Here is an 18,405-nt window from a genome sequence, read left to right as displayed (position 1 = left end):
ATTTTTGCAATAAATATGAAACAAGCAAGTTTGTTTCTTATAGTTGTTGATAACTTAGATAACTCACATAAAATTGATAAAAATATTTAAGAACATATTAACCGAAAATATTACAAATAAATACAACGTTGATATGTTTCGACAAACTTTTTATTAACGAAAAAAACATTAGTCTATTATTTAAGAGGTTCAATTCAATTTTTTAAGTTCGATTCAGACCCTCGAAATTTTAAGGACGACACTTGATTAGATTAAACATGATGTAAAAACCATAGGGACTCTTTTGTTTCACTTGAAATTTTGATGTTGTAATAAATAGTATTATCGATTGGTGTGGATATTGTAGTGAATGGGAATCGTGGAAGTCGGCTTCCCCGCTTAGCTGCCCACGGTCGACTCTCTTTCTCAATCTACTGTAACTAAATTTTCGTGGGATATGATGTCTCTCTCTCTCATCTCCTTATCCTCAGTTTCCATGCTTTTATCTCCGTCCCTCACTCCTCTTACCACATGCAACTATCCCCTTCTCAACCGTAAATGTATTCGTTCCCACTTTTCTTCATCCTTTCGTTTTCATCCCAATTCAATTTCTCGTTTTTCTTCTATGCCGATTAATGGAGATGAATTTGCGGGCAACAGAAATGACTCTGATGGGTTAGGAGAATCTAGTACGGACAACGACGAAGGATCCCATCACCGCCATGAATTATGCAGGGAGTCTTCTGCCGGCCTTCCTGAAAGATGGCATGTTTTGGGGCTCGGCCAGGCCATGGTAAATTTCTAGTTTTTTTTTCTTTTGATTTTTGAATTTTCTGTTTCTTTTGGAGGTGGGATGTGGAGAATTTGGATTAGCAATGCGAAGAAAGCTTGTTTAGAGTTGGTGACCTGAGGTTGTGTTTGGATGGAGGGTTTGGGAGTAAAGGGTTTCACATAGTCGAAACAAATCCATCCAACTGTTATTATTATTATAGTATTGGATTTCAAATTCTTACTTAACAAGGGCATTTGAAATCCTAAGCTGTTTTTTAAAAAATTAGGCACCCCAAACTTATTTTTTAAGATCTTATTTGATTGTCTTTTAGAGCACAATTTAAAACCGGGGGGAATTGGAGCAAAACTAAACTAATGGGTATTAGAATGAAATAACATGTATGGAGGCAGTTGTTTCATATACAATCTATTCGCTTGCAAGTGTTTCAAGGCCATTGGTTTTCGTTTGAAAGAACAGAGCTTGAGGAAGTTTTCCAGTCAAGCAGTTCAATGCTCATGCTTCTGGTTTTTTGAAAAGTTAAACTTAGTTGTTGTTTTTTGGGGACAATGGTAGGTCGATTTTTCTGGCGTGGTTGACTATGATTTTCTGCATAGACTTGAATTAGAGAAGGGCTCGAGGAAAGTAGTGAATCATGAAGAAAGGGGAAGAATTTTGCAGGCTATGGATGGACGAAGCTACATGGCTGCAGCTGGCGGTTCTCTTTCAAATAGTTTGGTGGCCTTGGCCAGGCTTGGCAGGCAATCTATTGGAGGCCCAGTGCTAAATGTTGCTATGGCTGGCAGTGTTGGAAGTGATCCTTTAGGTGGATTCTATAGGTAGGTTTTCTTTGCATTTTTTTAATGAAATTTTTTTTAAAAAAAAGTATAAAATTTTTTTTTTAGCTTTCAGATAAAAAATATATCTTCATCAAACTGTTTTCTTTGCATTGTTTTAGTATTAATACATTTGCCTTTTCCAGATGCACGATTAACTTTTCTTAAGGTAGGGATTTTACTTTTAGCGTGCTCTATCAATGACCTGCACTAGATTCTGTGATGCATTTTCCTCACCAGAATCTCGAGTGGACTAGGCCACTGGACGGGGCGAGTTGTCCACCATGATCAAATTATTCATGACCAGGGTTTTGACTCAGTTAACATGCACAAGGCAAATAAATTTGGGGATTCTCATTTCTAACTTCCAAAATTAATAAATATTAAAACATATTTAAACGGAACCAGCAAATAACTTTTTGGGGCAAGGTCTAACTGCCGGATGCATGACTGAGACATATAATAGATGGAATGGAACTTAAACATCTGAACACGAACTATTAGAATACAAATGGAACACAATTTAATGATGTCATTTAAGAACTGAATTACTTAGCCGAGAATTTAACTAGGTGATTGTATCTGTTCATGAAAAGCGAGATAAACAAATGTGAGATAATTTATTACTCTACATCTCTATCAAAAAAATAAACAATCTTAAACTTTGTTGGTGGAGATCATGTATTTTAAGTCTTAGGCAACTCTACCCAGTTCTAACATTCCGACTTTTGACTTTCTAATCCTCAGCTCCCAATATCTCAGACTCTCAACCCATGTGGGCAAATGGTGAGTTGCCAATTCAAGAAGGACAAGCGGCAAACAACGATAAATGATAACAGAAAAATCTTATAACATATATTAGACAATTTGTAGAAACGAACTCAGCCAAACATCTATACTGAACAAAAATTAGAACAGAGCTTGTAATACATATAATTATGGTTTCAAATACATTATTTCCCTTACATTTCTCGTATCACGAGTCCTGGTCTCAGACCATACTTGTTGATAGTGTGTGATAGCAAAAACTTGCTCTTTTGTTTTGGATCTTATGCAATTATATTATTGTGTTTCGAATTCAGTGTTGTCTTTGAACTTCTTGCCTCTGCTATTCTAGAAATTCTTATGGAAACTAAGTTATCATAACTCTGTAATTCAATTCTGTATACATGCTTGAAGATTGTTATGGTCTTTCATAAACCAAGGGATTTCCATTAAGTAATTCTGCAATAATCTTGCAGAAATCTTAGCCTTCACGTTTATGTTACTTAGGAGATATTTCCTTTCTTGCTAACATGGGACAACAAATTGACAAATCACACATGCATTCAATAAAGCTGGTCTGTGTCTATCACTTTTCTCCACCAATTCTCAACTGAGTCAACTCTACCCATCGTGTTTGTCTTTGCTGGATATAGTTTTAGTTGTTGGGTACCCGTGCCACTTAACATTCAAAATATTGCTTGCCTTAATCGGAAATTGGTCTATCTTCGCAATGTGGCTGTCCAAAGATCTATTTGATATTTTTATTCTTGTCCAAATATTTATTTCCCGCATTCTCAACAAACCAATTCCATATACTGACTGCTTAGTATCAGCTCGAACAGCACATCGATATTTGCCGACTCTTACAGATTTTGCTTAGATCGAACTTTGCGAGTGAATATAAATTTTCTTTTCTGCACCAGTGAAGGATGGAACTCCTTTCAGGATGAGCAGCTGACTACTTTCTACCAATTTCTCTGTATTTGACAAATAACAGATTGTTCTCTGACTACTTAGTAATCAGATGAGAAATTGCAATTTTAGACCGGTACATTGGCCAGTTTTAGGTTTTATTTCTGTAACTTGTCAAAGTTTGGTTTCCATCCAATAACTTGGAAATTTTTTTTTGCTCCTTTTATGCCTCGACCACTAAATCCATCGAATATGGTTTATTTGGCACCGATGCTTTCCCACGTGACACATGTGACGATAATAAAACTTATTTTATACACATTAAAACTTGTTTTTGTTTAAGTTGATTTTAATGTGCATAATATAGACTATTTTTGTCATGAGTAATGTAGAAGAGCATCAATATCAAATAAGATTTAACGAGTCTAATATATGTTTTATTCTCGTTACATGTGTCACGTAGGAGAGTATCAGTATCAAATAAACAATATTTGATGATTTCGGACAAAAAGAGACCAAAACAAAAAAACAAAATTCAAGTTACTTGATTAAAACCAAAATTTGAAAAGCTACAGGACAAGACACATAACAGGTCAACTTACAGGACTAAAATTGCAATTTACCTAGTCAGTTGTTCAGCTCGGATGGCACAAAGAAATTTGCTGACCCTTACAGATTTTACTCAGATCTAAACTTCGGCGAGCAAATGTGAATTTCCTTTCTGCACCGGTGAAGGATGGGACTACTGGAACAGTCATTGTTTTGACAACTCCTGATGCTCAACGGACAATGCTTTCATACCAGGTAAATAACATTTTTGTAGCTGACAAAATTCAGGAGTTTTAGAAATTAACAAAGCTGTGCAAGAACCTAATTGGGTACTACATTTCTATACAGAGTCTAAGGTGAACACTTAATTCTATTGAACGCTTCCTTTTAGATGAGTATGACAAAATAATGGAAGCAATTATTCTCCATAGCTCCCTAATTTATGCTGCATTCTAAACCACAATTTCCACCAGAGCCGCATAAAACTAACGTACTGTGAGGGCCACAAGTCAGAAATACTACTGTGTCCCTTTTTAGCTTCACAATTGCTACGTATACGGCCACGTTTTATAATTTGGTAACTACCTTAATCTATTGATTATCTGAAAGTGGTTAGAAAATTAGAACTTCAAACCTATCGTATGATATATAGTTTAGTGTTTCTAAAAAAATTCAAGACAAATAATTTCTATTGTTGATAAATACTTTTGCATTGTCGGCTGTCGGAATGTGACATATAATTAGGGGTCTAGGAAGTAGTTTTTTTTTTTAAATGGCACATTTCTCAACCACCTCATGGATTCTACAGAACTATAAAAGATTCAGCCCATGAGTTTCATTTGATACTATATTGATTATTCTCCAAGTCGTCTTCAAAAGTTCCAGATTCAATATTTCTTTCAACCAAAGAGTAAGTAGTGATGAACTCCAAACCAGTCATACTTTTTAATGATATATGTGTATTATCACAGTTATCGGACCAGTCAACAACATTATCATTAATTTTCAACTTCTCATATTATGTAAGACAAGATTGTTCCACAAGTTTCTCAAATAATAAGTCCTGTTTTGTTAAATCAGGGTACATCTTCAAGGGTAAATTATGATCCCTCCTTGGCCAGCTTGATTTCCAAAACTAGTATATTAATCGTTGAAGGATACTTGTTTGAATTTCCTGACACAATCAAAACAATTGCCATGGCGTGTGAGGAGGCCCGAAGGTGTGGTGCTTTTGTTGCCATCACAGCATCAGATGTCACGTGCATTGAGAAACATTATGATGATTTCTGGTAAACATTACACCCACCTTACATTGCTGCGTTTATAAAAAAAAAAAAACTACTCAATTGATTGTACACTTCTATAATCACTAGATGGCTGCATCGATTAATTATGAGAATTGGCATTGCTCTCATGATAGCTGATTGTATTGTCATGAATCAAACAAATGTAATATCATACATCATGAGATGCTTATTATAAACACTTTCATGTTGATGCTACTTTTTAAAGGAAATTATTTTTGTTATTAGTAATCTCTTTTGGGGGTTATCATGTGGAATTATTTAGATAGATGCTTAACCGGATTGTGATTTGTATGCATACAACCTGAGATGTGTCGGATGCCGACTCTAGGAAATAAGAAACTGTTGGCTGTTGAATTTCAAAATCCCTCTTTATGAATAGATAAAACTACAGAGTCTCCAAAAGATGGCTATGCTTCTCTCATTTTGGTTCTATTGAAATGCATCATAGATTTTTTACCTGAAAAAACTTAAAATTATGTTTTAAAAAAAATTGTTAAAAAAAAAGAGAGATGCATCCACATAGTTTGTGAGGTTGTATCTGCATTGTGATTATTTCATTAATCGTGAAAAGATATTGGTACTAATTCCCTACATTGATCTTACTCTATTGCATCCACTGAAAATAAAATGAGCTAATCTACTCTATGATTATTTCGTTGAATTAATCTGACTTTTGAACTTTATTGGCTAGGAATATAATGGCAAACTATGCCGACATTATCTTTGCAAACAGCGACGAAGCAAGAACTTTTTGTGATTTTTCCTCAAAAGAAAGCCCTGTTTCGGCCACAAGGTACCTAAGCCATTTTGTTCCATATGTTTCGGTGACAGATGGTCCTAGAGGCTCTTATATTGGTGTGAAGGGGGAAGCTGTTTACATCCCGCCTTCACCTTGTGTTCCAGTGGATACCTGTGGAGCAGGGGATGCTTATGCATCTGGAATATTGTATGGTATATTACGTGGCATATATGATTTGAGAGATATGGGTAAACTAGCTGCTAAACTTGCATCTGTGGTAGTTTCACAACAAGGAACGCGGTTGAAGGTACACGATGCTATAAGGTTAGCGGAATCATTTGCATTCCATCATGAAAGCTCCACAATCTTCTCAGATGTAGGTTCCGATCAAATTTCCAGCTTATAATTTGATTTACTTGAATGATGGAAATGCAAAAATATCACACATGCTAATCTCTATGTTGGACCAGTATATTTTTATTTGTTAGCTTATTTTTCTTGACCATTCGAAATGTTTTTATTCATTTGTTATTGTAGTTGCATATTCTTGCGGTTTCAAATTTATTCATCAGGTTTAGAGTTGTACCAGAATGCTTCACAAATGTAGCTACACGACCTTTTTGTATCATGAGATATTGATTTTCTTGAAATTTTTAGCTAATAAGATGCATAAAATATGCAATCGTCGTTTTGATTTACTGGATTAACTATTTTTTCCAAATGGAACTGTTCCCACGTTCGATTTACTAGTTAAAATAAAAGATCAAGTCTGTTCAAAATCAGATGCTCGGATTTTTTAATGGTGCAATATCGCCTAAAATCCCTAAACCCATTCTCAAGGGATCTTTCTGTCATCTCTCTAGAAAATATGTTGGGTTGGTCCACATTCCTATCTGCTAGAAGCCTTTGTTTTAGATCGCCAGTGCTTCATGTGCATGAAATATACAATTTTATTCTTTTTTAAGATAAATATAATACATAATTTATGCATTTTCTCGTTGGACTCCTCTTCTCATATGAACCCCCTATTATTTCAGAAACAATCACAACAGCAGTAATTGGACTTCTCTCTTCTTCTTTTTCAAGCTTTATTCTCTCCTTGCTTAATCTTGATTTTCAGTTTGTCTTTTATGGAGGTGTACTTTATACAGTTGGTCAATCAATTGTTAAAAAGTTCAACTTGGCGTTCTAATTCTCTTTGTTAGTTACAAAGGAAAATGTTTTCGGAGTCGTCAATGCCTTTTCCTCGTGTTTCTTTAAGTGGCTTTTTAGGTAATTCTTGGGCCGTCGGATAGAAAACTGTCTTGACTCTCCCGTCTAATCTGATAGCTTCTCTACTGTGAAGTCTGTAGAGATGACTTGACATGTACTATGGTAGGGATACACGTTCCAATTTCTGCTGTCAATACAAGGGATGATAACGGGCGAGGTTTTAACTTTTTTGTTAAAAATAAATTTCTTTCTTTTCAAATTTATCGAATAGTATTCAACTAAAAAAACCCAACGGACTGATTGTGTTTAGCAAATTCATTTGTCCTGATTTTAACGTTCGTGGCGTGTATAAAAATGTTTGCCAAGTCTATATACAATTTTTCGAGCATTTAGTTTTTTTTTTCTTTTCATCCAATCCACATCTCGAATGTGTCAAAAACCAAAAACGAAGGTGAATGCGAATAATGATACAGTGGTTGCCTCAAACGCTGGTTTGATACAACATTTTACAAGTCAACAAATCTTTGACATAATAAATTAATTAAAAAATGAACTTTTTTTTTGTGTATATATATTATACGCACAACTGGATGCAATGAGATGGAACTACGCATGGCAGGCTGCATGGACCCAAGGACTCCTCTTTCCACCATGAATATAGACGGGGCCTGAAAATACATTAGACAAATACGATCGATCGTCACACGTGCATTAATAACTCTCAGTTGAATAATAAGAATTTAAAAGCTACTATGGAAGGACGATTAAACCGAAAGAGGAATGGAAAGAACAAGGGACATTCAGTTTAAAGTCCCTTCGACACTCGAACAATTTTCACAAGGTAAAATCACCCCAAATGCAATTATTAAGAATTAGGAGTAGCTTTGAGATAATTTACCCTTCTCGAATTGAAGTTTAGCATTCCAGCAAACTGCGCAGTATGCCATGGAAACACCCAAAAAATCTACATAAGCACTTCAGCTGGCACCCCAGAGCGCAATACTTCACAAGGGAAGAAAGCCTCCTGCCGTATAGCACAAACTATGCCACTAGTTATGAAGACTATAAGGAGCGGCAGAATAAACCATACATGTTATAGAGCTCAAACCTTTAAACCTGCAAATTCAATACAGGATGCTGGCTAAGCGAGGGAATCTGAACTCAGAAACTGAGCCAGCTTCTACCGAGATCCCAAAAGGTTTAAATGATCTTCTGGATTGGTCCTTGACCAGGCATATCTACAAAAGCTATTTTTCCTTCTAAACATAAACAACAGATGTAGATACACACGCAATGAACAAACGGATAAGAGGGCATCAGCAGGAAAAAGAAGTAAACAAATCGAGAGCATATATACCTCTGCATATAACGGATTATCTATGCTCCGACTTCAGAAAAGGGCTCCAGTTCAAGTATCTTTTGGATCTTCTAGTGGCAAAGAAAATCAAACATATCACATTAACCGACCAAAAGTTAGAGTAGATGTCAACCTTATGGAGACATTATTTGGTCGAAAAGTTAAGATGCAACAAATAACCACTATGAAAATTTAAAAGAAATTTCAAATTTAAATAGACCCCTAAAAGAATATGATGCAACGTCAGCATGCTGGCCAATGAATAATGCATCTCCCATATGTTTAGTTTGGCATTTAGTAAATACAGGTAATTTTTTTTTACAATTTCTGGGAAACTTTTCTGGCAAACTAGAGTAATTTATAAAAAGTGCAATCATAAAACGACACAAATCATTCAGAGGGTATCACAAACTCCCGTTGATCTGAATCCACGTGCAATTCCTAACTAGCTTCTCTGCGGCGATAGAGAAACAAAAATAATAGCCACATAAGGAGGTTCAAGAAGGGTTAACCAATGGAAACCATAAACCACAAAAGGGCCACTTTTTCCTATCATGCAATAACATCTTACATTTTAGAATACTAAAACCAAATTATAAGCAGTTACACCTCAATAACCTCACCTTTCAGGTGTATAGGTTTGTTCCATTGGAAAAAGAGAGAAGATGCTGCTAAATGGCAGTAACCTTGATGGCTGAAATACAACTGATAAAGGAGTTAAGATGCCATCACAATTTCCGAAAATAATGGTTAACTTTCTGTAAAATGATGGAAAAAACACATGAAATATATTTCTTCAAGTAATGATTTTGCTTACTATCAAACTAGCGAAGAGGGCAGCAGACAATGCAACTTGAGAAGAATTGTCTATTTGTTGCAATTAAAATCTAAGCTGTACATACATCAGAAGTCGGGAAAAAATAAGTTACTTCTCCTCTGGAAAAGGAGTATTGAGAGAAACATAAGATTGTGCAACGTTACCCTAAACAATACAGTCCTCTTATCTAGCAATAATTTCTGAAAAGCAGTTCCATGATAAAATAACTATTGACTCCTGGAAGTTGGAAATGTATATAATATCCAGTTGCCTAAGTCTTGACCGATGGTTGGCATGCTACGGATATATTTGGACTCAATCTTTTGTTTATGACTGACAAACAGCTAATTTCCGGATGAGCCTAATTTGGCATCTCTCTTCATTGCCATGTGTCTTTCAATCAACTTGTCCACGAAGTCTCGGATCTGCCCCAACAACAAAAATTGAATAGGAAATTAGAAGCCACAAAAAGTTTATCGAAAGAATCTAAATAACTTAAATCAAAATAATTATGCAAAAGATGAAAACCAACTCATAAACAGGAAACATACACGGCCAACAGAAGCATCTAATGACACCAATATTTTGTTACTTCTTTACATAAGAGGTCAAGACACCTTACTATCACGCCCATAATAATTTTCCAGTCAAGAAACTTTTGAATTTTAAATTTTAGAAGTTCCAAAAACTGCAAGATCCTCCCTCCGAATCATCTCCAAGTGCATTTAAGGTAAATGTCATACATCTGAAGCTGATAGTTTTGGTTCATTAAAAAAAGATCTAAGCCAAATGTTTCCTTAAGATTATTTCATCTCAAAAAAATCTCACAATGAACGACTACCAAAATTCGCATGATACTAGGAAGCAAAACTACAAAATTTTAATTTATCTGAGCCTTTTATCCCGGCATTTATATCACAAAAACGTACCAAGTTTTTAGAAACAAATTATTAGCAGAAACCATTTGCCACTAAGCCAATATATTCAGTAAAATAAAACCTACAAAATTCAAAGTAATTGCAAATAGATCCCCACCTTGTTTTTGCGTCTGAAATCCAGAAACTCAGATACAGCCATAGCTTTCTCCACATCATTAGTATGTTCCATGACCTGGAAAAAAAATTTAAGTTCGCTGACAGAAGCAAAGTAAAAACAAGCAGTGTTGCAGCGTAAATCAAGGAGAAAACCTTGGTAGCAGTTTTCTTCATGATTGACTTGTAACCTTCTCTATCAATTTTCCTAGCTTTATAAAGAGGCATAAGCAACGAAGCAACATAGTCCACCACAGCATGTTTTAATCGCTCTGCTCCTCTAGGTTGATTGCCTTTTGATTCGTTGTTTAATGCAACGTACGAAGCAGAACTATCAATGGCCGCTGAACTAGGCTTCCTAGCATATAACTTTGAGTTTACGTTTGAATCCTCCTCATCTGTTAAGTGCATTGTTCCATGAGAGAAGCCTGAACTTGCTGCAGCTGCTTGACTTTGCCATCTGTCAATAGCATTGTAATCTTTTATGCCCACACTTCCCTCACTATCAACCCAAGCTTTTGTGAATATGCTACTATCTACAGCTGCGTTTTCCCCAGAGTGTTCCCTGAAGTTCAACTGACTCGCAATCTCATTTGAACGGCTCTGTTGTGAACGATTATCAACTGACATCCTGGAATTCTCCAGGTTGATGCCAGCAGCGGAAAAATCAACTGACCAATCCCTCACTCTGCAGTTCCTAGAATCTATGTCAGATAAGAAATCTTGCTTGCCTATAGCAGCACCAGAAAAATTCTTTCTGATATCAGATTCATCCATATGGGTCCATTGTTCATGCGTAGCAAATTTGTGAAACGAAAGAATCTTGGGAAGCTGCGGCAATGAATTATGCATGACACCAGAAGCAGCATATGCCTGTAGCATATTACAAAGACAAACAAAAAGAAAAGAGGTGTAACAGATGGAAAGCTGCCCCATAGGCACATTGCTCAACCAAGTCCAACAATAGACAGAAAAGAAAGACCACTAATTGAGGATAACTTCATGGGTAAAAGAAATTTTTCGTCGGTTCACTGCTTTATGCCCAGTGCTGAAAGCCAAAGATCACAAATTGGAAATATTTATGGCACCAGAAAGTCGCAAAGTTTCAAAATTAAAAGTGAAAGAAGATAATACCACTAACATGATAAAAATAAGATTGTACATATTCTGAAAGCCACAATTTCTTTAAGCTCAAATTACAGTCAAAGAAACTAAAGGATCAACTTCCATTACTTCAGGTCAACTGAAAATCAATTGTCATCCTTCAATTTATTTGCATAATGAGTAACACATTGACGCACACAAAAATATCCAGAAGAAGTGGTCACACCACTAAGAATGCCCAACAATTTCCTATTTCGGTCCGAGAGCAGAAACCAAAGAAAGGCACGTGTGATCATCCTTTCTAATTGGAGTAGTTCGGAGAAATATTATACCAACTTCGCAAAGGTGATCATCCATGGGAATCCACTTGTGGTTCCGAACATCAATTCGTATATCACATAAAAATGGCAAAAGATGTGACGAAGGATAGGTAAAAGATGTGATGAGTGGATAGGAAAAAGAAGGTGAAACAAGCAAACCTTGGCAGCTGCAATAGCTGCAGCTTGGGCTGCTTCTGCAGCAGCAATGGCAGCACTTTCTTCTTCAGAGATGGGAATTTCTTGATTTTTCTCCTCCACAACACTTTGAGATCCTATTGAACCATGAGAGCATGAGAATTGCACATCAGCTTTAGGGTCGATTCTTGTTTCTGATTTCATAGTTTTGTCAACCACTTTCTTAGTTCTTTCACTGGATGGGAATGGTCCCACAGATGCTGACATTTTTGAACTTCCCTTGCTCTCTGGTTCAACATGAATTGTGCGCCGAGGGGGTTTTCCAGACACTAGAGAAGATTTGCTTTTTGAATCCAATGTAGTTGATTGTCTGAGCAATTTAAGTCCCCCTTTAGAAGCCTTATCTTTGCGGAAAAGTTCAACCCATACATGGACGAGCTGGCTAGCAATGGCGCGTATATCACGACTGGTATGCACACAGACTTTCTGTTTCACAGTTTTTCCAATACCTAAGCATGATAAAAGAAATGATAATTGATATGGTTTCTAAAAAAGCATTCAGAATGTGAAACTTTGCAAGATCATCTCAACAAGATATCACAGGAAGCCAAAATAAGATATAAAAATCTCAATTGATCATCGATGAGTTTAAAAAGAGGCTGCAATTTGACTGTTTTCTCGAGGGAAAGAAATAACACTTCCAAGGAAAACCTGTGAGATCAACCAAGTAAAAGAAGTCTCAAACATATTTGGGTGCTTTAAATACTTCCACTCGCATCTAAAAACTTTGTCATTGCGAAGTATAGATTAAAGAAATGGGATGGCCCATGGGTTTTCATTAAAATATGCATAAGTTGTTATGCAACTAATGCATTAGAAAAAGAGGGGGCAAGGAATAAAGGTGAATGTGAGGTAAGCACCTGATGATCTAACTGCAAGTAAATCAGTTGAAATAAGTACAAGTAGACGAACGCAATGACGCAAGAGCTGAGTTCCATCCTTCCCCAAGGAATCCTGTCATGTACCATAAAATTCAGTCAATAACAGACATTTCAGTGAAAGCAAGTGCAGTGCAAACTTCACATCCATGAGAGCACTTACCAGAATCCATGAGTTAAGCACACTGAGCCCTTCTTTAGTGCTGGCAAAGGTCTTTAAAAATCCAACAGGAAGTCGTAACAGCTCTTTAGCCAGACAGAGTCTCCCAGATGACGTTTTTGCCGTGAAAAACATGTCCTTTAACATAGAGCCCCGAGTCAAAAGGCGAGAGGCATCTAGTGAATTCTCACACAAACCATTGGAGAACTCTAATGCCTCAAGTCTCTCAACAATGTCCCTCATCTCACTCTTTCCAATATCCGAATGACGCTTTGCAGCCTCCATGGCCTCCACTTCGGTAGTATAATCGGTCCCTGTTTTCAATATATCCATAATTCGTATAGCCTCTCGGAGTCCACTCATCATTGCACCACCAACAGTGTCAGGATGCTCCTTGCATGTGGCTTCACCAGCAAAAAATAAACAATTCTCCACTGGTTTTCCCAAAATATCATAGTCTTCTCCAGATGCTCCCACAGCAACATAAGAGTAAGCACCATAACAGTATGGATCTCTGCCCCAATCAGTTACTACAGATGCTACTGGATCAGATACTCTATCCTCCCCAAAAAGTTTCCGTAGAATAAGTAAAGCATGATTTACATGATCTGAAGTGCTAATATTTTGGCCTTCTATGGCGGCCATACCAACAACCAAGGCTATAAGAACAGGTGCCCCCACAGTTTTCTTGACATTCCAGAACATGAAGCACCGCCCTCGCTGATCTGTAGTTTCAGCAGCAACACCAAAGTAATCGATTGTCTCGTCCCAAAACACTTCAGGAAATTCTAATACTACTTTATTTAGAACGCCAAAGCCCAGTCGCTGGATAGATTGATGTTTCCATTGAGGTAACGGAGGCGAAAAATTGATAGTTTCAGCTTTCAGGCACCCAAGTGGCACAGAGACCAGTACAGCATCACCCGAAAATTCCTTACCATTGGATGTAGAAATTTTAACCTTGTTATGCAGCTCATTATTCATCTCATGACACTTCGCATCATAGGATATTTTGGTAACTACATGATCCAGGTAAATGCAAAGTCCTTCACCAAGAGATTCAACAACCGCACTGTAACCTCCTTTAATCATACAATGAGCTCCACCAAATCCTCCATACACATCATCCTGATTCCAGTTTGGAAGTGAGACATCTTGAAGCAAAGCAGCACAACCATACTCTAAGTGAGCAAAATGCCAATCCATGACTCTCCTCTCGATAGGATTCAAACTCTTTGTTTTAGAATCTTGAGCAATGTGAACATCGTCTGCAGGTCTTTTGGTGGAACTAACAGTATCAGGAAATTTATCAGATGCAATTTCCATGTCATCTTGTGCAGAGTGCGACATACGACATCTCTTAAGGCCATACTCTAAGCCTTCTTCAAGAGACATTTTCATGGCATGTTCGCCTTTTTCAGCAACCAGCCGTACCATGTCATCGAGTAAGCCATTATATTCTGCTTCCAAGGTCTCGTCAAGATCTGCAGGAACTTTCTGACCGGTCACAATATCATAAAGCGGACAGTCACTGTTCAGTACAGTTAACTCAAGTCCCAACTGAGCACTAATCAATGAAGAAGGATCAGGCCTTCTTTCAGCTGCCACATCTGCCTCCACACCAGTAATGATACTAGCCCCAAGATCTACTGGAACGCTTAATGAAGAACGGTCCGTATAAACACGGCCACCTATTCTGCTCCTGGCCTCAAGCACGGTAACATCGAAACCTTGTCGTTGCAGGTGACGTGCTGCAGTTAAGCCAGCAGGGCCAGCTCCAATAATTATTACACTATTCCTGTATTCAGAATCATTATTTACATCTCTATGCTCACAATCTATGGAGCCCAATACAACAGTGGGCCTTTCTTTGGGGACCTCTACATATACAGCAGGCATTGAATCACGATCGGGGAGTGATTCTAGATGCATGGCAGGAAACATAGCATCGTCATCATCTCTGCTTGATGGGATTGTACCCAAATACTCCATATCCGACACATTTTTTTGGGATATAGGATAAGGGTAACTGCCTGCTTGACTTTCCTCGGGAGGGCATCCTTCAAATACTATAGGGGCAGATGATTCTAAGGCCTGAAGATTGACAAGTTCATCTCCTCTCTTGCATTTTCTCGGCAGTTTTTCATCGGTAAATGCATCATAATTCATTTCCTTGACATAAGTATTTTCCTTCTCATGGATAAAACAAACTCCATCCTCTAAATCAGCAGGAGGAGGTCCACCAGTTTCTTTGGGCTTCAGAAGTTTTGAGTCATGCTTAATGGTATTTTCTACTTTTTCCTTTCCAGAAGGAACCCCAAAATTTACATAACCCTGTAGAAATACATAGAGCGATCTTAAAATCTATTTGATTGGCTAAAAACTTTTGATATTCAATTCTATACAGCTAAAAATCATCAAAGCAAAAAAAAAAAAATGAATGCAAGCATTTCACAGTCACAGCCAAATTAAATAAGCACCAAGCAAAATAAATTTAATGGATTCAAGAAGCTTACATGTTGATCGAGAAAGGTGTGGACATCTCGAATTAGAGAAGCATGTGGACCTTCACCCACTAGAGGAGTGCTGGAAACTCCAAAATCTGCCAGGGACAAAATGCGGCTAACATCTTTGTTCCACACACTCAGAATATGGTTCCTACAAAACTTCAAATGATTAAGCCCCAAAAATTTGGTAGCAATTATCATGTTAAGAACACAATTTAAATTCAGATAACTATATTCCATAATAGCCAGTTCAAATAGAAAATGTCGCCCTGGTATTTTACTCAATAAAAACAAGTTGCAGAAGGGAAGTTTTACCGTTCAAATTCATTTCGTAACTCGCAAGAGATGAACCGAAATAGCTCCAACTATTATCCTATATACTGAAAAACTTTTGCAATTACTGTGTGAATAAAGAAGTTGTACAAGGAACTTTTACCATTCAAAATAATATCGCAAAATCGCTTGTGATGGACCAGATATAGCTGCAACTATGTTCTTACATACTGAATAACTTTAAAAATAACGTGTGAATAATGAGCCTCTTTCTTCAAACCTAACCATTTCAACACTCCTCTCTCAAAATATTTTATAAATAACAAAAACAAGAAATCAGTAATGAAATGAGCAACAAGCAAAACCCTTGGGATCGATTCCTCAAACTTAAAATAAATATCGTATAAAATCCAAATCACTAGCAACAGAAATAAGTTGGCAGCTCTGAATACCTACAAACAGTAGCAGGCAAACAAACCTACATAAACATCATAAGCAAATAGTAACTAAATGAACAGATCTAAGTTCACATGCACAGTTATCATTACCTAGTACAAATACATAAAAATGATCAATCCTCCTCCAGTAGATGATAGAACCACTTAAAATTATGATAACCTTGTTCAGAAAAAGTAGGAGGTCGAACAAAATACTAAACACTGACCTGCATTCCAAGTATTCCTGAAGCCCACCTTTGCGTTTCAGCACTTCCTTAAACTTGATTTTCTCAATGGGACTAAATGCACGAGCTTTTAGCCCTGCCATTACAGCTGCCGCCTTTCCATTTTCAGCATCCACAGCCATCGATGAATTGACTTTTTCCCTGGTTTTATCTACAACCCCATGACTAACAAGAAACTCTTGACCCTGCATCAATATTTCCCAATCAGCGTCACCTTCATAAGCCATGTCCTCACGCCGACACTTTCTAGCATTCCGTGCGGCCCGCTCGATTACCGATATACTGCTTTGTTTAGCTTCGGAATCACACAGAGACCATGTTTCTTCTCGACAGCTTCCTTGATGATCCAGGATAACAGATGAATACAAGGTCTGATTTACCTCGTCATCCTCAGAAGGATAATTACAGTTTAGGGGGCATGTATGGTCAAGCAACCCATTGGAAGCTTTAATATTTTTCTGAGACAAATCTTTGCTTCTTTTTCTCAAGCATTTCTTTTCTAAACAGAATCCTGGAACTTCTGCATCTACTGAAGTACAATTTATCTTCCCAGTTTGAGGCATCAGTGTCGAAGTATCACTGAAATGTGAATTCATCTGATCCCTTGCATATTTGTTATTACAGGTCCCGACAACAGCTCCATCAAATGGAAGCAAACAATTGTTATCAGCTTCCACAGAAAAAACCCCACAACTTCTATCGTGAATATTGTTAGAACAAGGGGGCTCAATGTTAAAACCCGGAAGGTCCCCACTGGTTTCAGAGTTGATATCACCATCTTGGACATTATAGATCTTACCTGAGCATTCCCTCAACCTAGAATGAGATCTTTCAACCAAGGACGATTTCTCTAAGATTGCATTGAAAGATGTACCATCCATGTCATTAGATTTTGATAAATGATTCGTAACTGATGAAAAAGAAGAAAGCTCTTGCTTTGAATCAGTGCAAACTAAATTCCCCTGTGCACCATTTAATTCTTCAGTTAAACAGTCATCAACAGTTTGACGGATCAAGGTTGAGTTTATTGAACCCTGACCATGAACTACATGTACCCTGTTAATAGATACTGGGAGATTCTTGACTAATTTCGATGAAGCTCTAGATTTCACAGGTGGAGCCTCTGAGCCAGCAATTGAATTTGGTTTTGATTCAACAACTAAAACTCTGGTTTCTTTTACCTGCTCCAACCTTGAAGAATTGCAAGATTTCCTTATTACATCCGATTGCACTTTTTGAAAAAGGGGAGATAGTGAATTCTCTACAGCTTCATCCCCTAATTCTGAAGTATCTCCTTTCCCATCACGATGCAAACAATTTTCGGATATCCGGTGATCTACATTACCATCACATTCAGGGTCCCTTGCAACTGTCTTCTTTGCATCTGAGATAGGCTTTAGTCTCTTACTTTTCCTTTTAGCCTTCACCTTTAGAGAGTCGAAAAGAGTAGCATCCCCAGGAGAACCACCTGCACCGCTATCTTTCAGCTGCACATCGAAAATCTTATCTACGTACAATCTCCCGTCCTTTGCATGCCCCCTGGTAGACTGACCCGATGGCTCCAACAAATTGTTACTCGAGTCTTTCCCCACGACAACCTGAGCTCCACTATCCCTTTTTGGACCCCTCAACTTCTTCCTAAAAATTGCTAATGTGTCCTCCATGCCACCTAACTCCTCCTCCTCAACGCCAATCTTCTCGACACTTTTACCCTTATTTCCACTTTCATCAGGAACCACTTTAGTTTTTTTGGATCTTTTTTTACCTTTCAGCTTCATCAATGCCCCAATTGGCTCGTCATCACCTGAATCAAATAATGCTTCCGTAGGTGCAATTTGCCTCTTCAAACCCATTTTATTTTCCTTCTCATCCATCCCTTACCCAGACTCTGTCACTCCACATCCAAACCTAACCCTAATCTCAATTTCAATGGGGATTTTAGTTTTTTTATTTTTTAATTTTTTCTCGATTAGTTTTATACCTTCGGGAAGCTAATTTGGTCATACCTTTGTT

The 18,405-nt window shown here is 37.3% G+C and overlaps 2 protein-coding genes across 15 annotated transcripts; one reads left to right on the top strand and one right to left on the bottom strand.

The window, feature by feature from the left end:
• Nucleotides 1-336: 336 nt before the first annotated feature.
• Nucleotides 337-6,418, top strand: LOC140973725 (uncharacterized). Its single transcript, XM_073436740.1, has 5 exons — nucleotides 337-772; nucleotides 1,325-1,587; nucleotides 3,948-4,065; nucleotides 4,891-5,099; nucleotides 5,809-6,418. The coding sequence occupies exons 1-5, from the start codon at nucleotides 437-439 to the stop codon at nucleotides 6,260-6,262; spliced, it is 1,380 nt and encodes a 459-aa protein (XP_073292841.1). The 5' UTR covers nucleotides 337-436; the 3' UTR covers nucleotides 6,263-6,418.
• Nucleotides 6,419-7,520: 1,102 nt separating this feature from the next.
• On the bottom strand, nucleotides 7,521-18,357 carry LOC140973722 (lysine-specific histone demethylase 1 homolog 3). 14 transcript variants are annotated; one of them, XM_073436738.1, is made up of 14 exons: nucleotides 16,375-18,357; nucleotides 15,447-15,588; nucleotides 12,934-15,264; nucleotides 12,753-12,846; nucleotides 11,857-12,341; nucleotides 10,430-11,146; nucleotides 10,278-10,352; nucleotides 9,407-9,667; nucleotides 9,243-9,317; nucleotides 9,049-9,119; nucleotides 8,426-8,496; nucleotides 8,177-8,315; nucleotides 7,967-8,092; nucleotides 7,521-7,736 (listed from the first exon to the last, which is right to left on the bottom strand). In XM_073436738.1, exons 1-8 carry the CDS (start codon nucleotides 18,264-18,266, stop codon nucleotides 9,587-9,589), a joined length of 5,817 nt encoding a protein of 1,938 aa, XP_073292839.1. In that variant the 5' UTR covers nucleotides 18,267-18,357; the 3' UTR covers nucleotides 7,521-7,736; nucleotides 7,967-8,092; nucleotides 8,177-8,315; nucleotides 8,426-8,496; nucleotides 9,049-9,119; nucleotides 9,243-9,317; nucleotides 9,407-9,586. The 14 variants fall into 14 exon arrangements, with proteins under 14 accessions (XP_073292839.1, XP_073292832.1, XP_073292831.1 ...); XM_073436731.1 differs by having other exon boundaries at nucleotides 7,967-8,109; nucleotides 8,177-8,327; nucleotides 8,426-8,493; XM_073436730.1 differs by having other exon boundaries at nucleotides 8,177-8,327; nucleotides 8,426-8,493.
• Between the last annotated feature and the right edge of the window lie 48 nt (nucleotides 18,358-18,405).

The sequence above is a fragment of the Primulina huaijiensis genome, chromosome 3, assembly GCF_012295235.1.
Source record: "Primulina huaijiensis isolate GDHJ02 chromosome 3, ASM1229523v2, whole genome shotgun sequence".
Lineage (NCBI taxonomy): Eukaryota > Viridiplantae > Streptophyta > Magnoliopsida > Lamiales > Gesneriaceae > Primulina > Primulina huaijiensis.
The sequence above is the reverse complement of the archived record's forward strand: the minus strand, read 5'-3'. Positions and strand labels throughout refer to the sequence as shown.